The sequence below is a fragment of the Nycticebus coucang genome, chromosome 14 (assembly GCF_027406575.1).
Source record: "Nycticebus coucang isolate mNycCou1 chromosome 14, mNycCou1.pri, whole genome shotgun sequence".
NCBI lineage: Eukaryota > Metazoa > Chordata > Mammalia > Primates > Lorisidae > Nycticebus > Nycticebus coucang.
In genome coordinates, this window is record NC_069793.1 from 61,618,041 (window position 1) to 61,620,427 (window position 2,387).

The 2,387-nt window shown below is 38.3% G+C and overlaps 1 protein-coding gene across 1 annotated transcript; it reads left to right on the plus strand.

Annotated features, from left to right (window-relative positions):
* The first annotated feature begins 1,080 nt into the window (after positions 1-1,080).
* Positions 1,081-2,022, plus strand: LOC128565435 (olfactory receptor 51B2). Its single transcript, XM_053561872.1, has one exon. It carries the CDS (start codon positions 1,084-1,086, stop codon positions 2,020-2,022), a length of 939 nt encoding a protein of 312 aa, XP_053417847.1. The 5' UTR covers positions 1,081-1,083.
* Positions 2,023-2,387: the final 365 nt, after the last annotated feature.

A 2,387-nucleotide genomic window follows, 5' to 3' on the forward strand; every position in this document is an offset into this window, starting at 1 on the left:
CCATCTTGTCTCCCCTCCTGAAAATTGTATAAAAATATTTGGAGTGGATAACAGAATCAACCACGTTGAAGAATCAAAAGATGTTTATCTGCATAGATGAATTAGATACCAATTGCTTAGAGTAGAGCTTCTCAGACATTGCTGTGCACTAGATCATTTAAGGATCAAGGTAAAATGCATATTTTAGTTTCATAGATTGGAAGGGGCATTGTCCAAGGCTGCATGTCTGATAAGTCTATGAGCTTGTTAGCTGTGGCTGATGTGGCCCCCACTTTTTTCAGCCAAGTTCAAGTAAAGTCATAACTGTTGGAATGACAAAGCAATTTATTGGAAGTGATGGGGATGCATGTTGTTCTACATAACACAGTGGTGTTCAGTTTCAGAAGGGAAGTACAACTCAGCGGAAATCAAGCAGGGAGGAAGGCAAGGAGGAGTTGAATGAAAACCTACCTAATGTGTACAATGAATACTATTTGGGTGATGGGCACATCTGTGGTCCTGACTCAAGCATTACAAAAGTGATCAATGTAACCAAGAATGTTTGTACAACCACAATGTTTTGAAATTGAAAAGCATAATATTGTATTACAAAAAATAAGTTTTATTAAATTGTAAAAACATGTCTTCGACACAATTGTGAAAGATAAAAATAAATTCAAGTTACTTATCTCCAAGTAGTTAGCAATTACAAGTAGAAAAGTAGTTAAAAACGGTTGTTATCAATATTCATATGCTATATATTACTTTGTTTGTGTTTTGATCACTGTTGTTGAGATATTTTAAGCACTCACATAACAGTTGGGCCTTAACCATTAGAAATATTAATGAAAAATTTCTTTTAATTTGGCAAAATTTTAACTGTTAACTTAGTCTTTCTTTTTCTAATTAGGGGAAGACCATCTTTTCTCATCTCTCATGCAGCCTGCCTACTTCTGTATGAAAATAGTTGCAGACTCATCTTTACCACACCTAGAAATTATTCCCAGTTTTGAAGACTTTGAAGTTACTGTCATATGTTACCAAGACACATCCACGTTCCTGTTTTCAAGGTTTCAAGAAAGCTGCTCTCTACTTGTTGACACTATGTGGCCCAATATCAGTGAGGCCCCCTTTTTGCTGACTGGTTTCCCAGGGCTGCCGGGAGCTCATCATTGGATCTCCTTCTCCTTCTTTGCAGTCTATGTCTCTATTCTTCTTGGCAATGGATCACTCCTCTATCTTATCAAGGATGACCAAAGTCTTCATGAACCCATGTACTATTTCCTTGCCATGCTGGCAGGCACAGACATCATGGGGACATTGACCACTATGCCCACAGTGATGGGCGTCTTGTGGGTGAATCACAGGGAAATTAGCCATGCAGGCTGCTTCTTGCAAGCCTACTTTATTCACTCCCTTTCTTTGGTAGAATCAGGTATCCTCCTTGCCATGGCCTATGATCGCTTCATTGCCATCCGCAATCCTTTGAGGTACGCATCTATTCTCAGCAATACTCAAGTGGTAAAGTTAGGAGTGGGGATTTTTCTGAGGGGTTTTGTATCTATCATGCCTTTAATTGTACGTCTTTTTTCATTTTCATATTGCCACTCTCATGTCCTTTCCCATGCTTTCTGCCTTCACCAAGAAGTCATGAAATTGGCCTGTGCTGATATAACTTTCCATAGACTTTACCCTGTAATACTAATTTGTCTCACAATCTTCTTAGACTCCCTTATTATCCTTTTCTCCTATGTTCTAATTCTCAAGACTGTGTTAGGTATTGCCTCTGGTGAAGAGAGGGCCAAGGCACTCAACACCTGTATCTCCCATATTAGTTGTGTCCTCATCTTCTATGTTACGGTAATTGGGCTGTCATTCATCCACAGATTTGGGAGGAATGTTCCAAAGGGGGTCCACATCATCATGAGCTATGTCTACTTCCTCCTCCCTCCTTTAATGAATCCCATCATTTATAGCATCAAGACCAAGCAAGTTCAATATGGCCTTATCCGCCTTTTCTCTAAACATAGATTTCATAGTTAATCTTGTATCTGGAGAATCAGACCAGAAACAAAGATGAAGACAGAGTATAAAATCAAAGCCTGGATTCCTCTTTGAGAAAAGAGCAATGACGCTATAGAAAATGGCTTCTTTCACAAGCGCTCGATTATGTTACCAGAAAGTTACAGTATACTTTCAGAGAATCAGAGAAACCTAATTACAGATCTCTGAGTAGGACCACATAGAACTGAAAAAGTCTGTACCTAATTTTTTTTTCTCCAAATTCCCCTAAAAATCATCCATTTCAATTTTTATCTAAGAACAGAAAATATTTTCTAAGAATCTTTTTTGCATTGGTGTTCACATTTGCCTGTGTATGTTTATGTGTGGTCACAGCTAATATACGC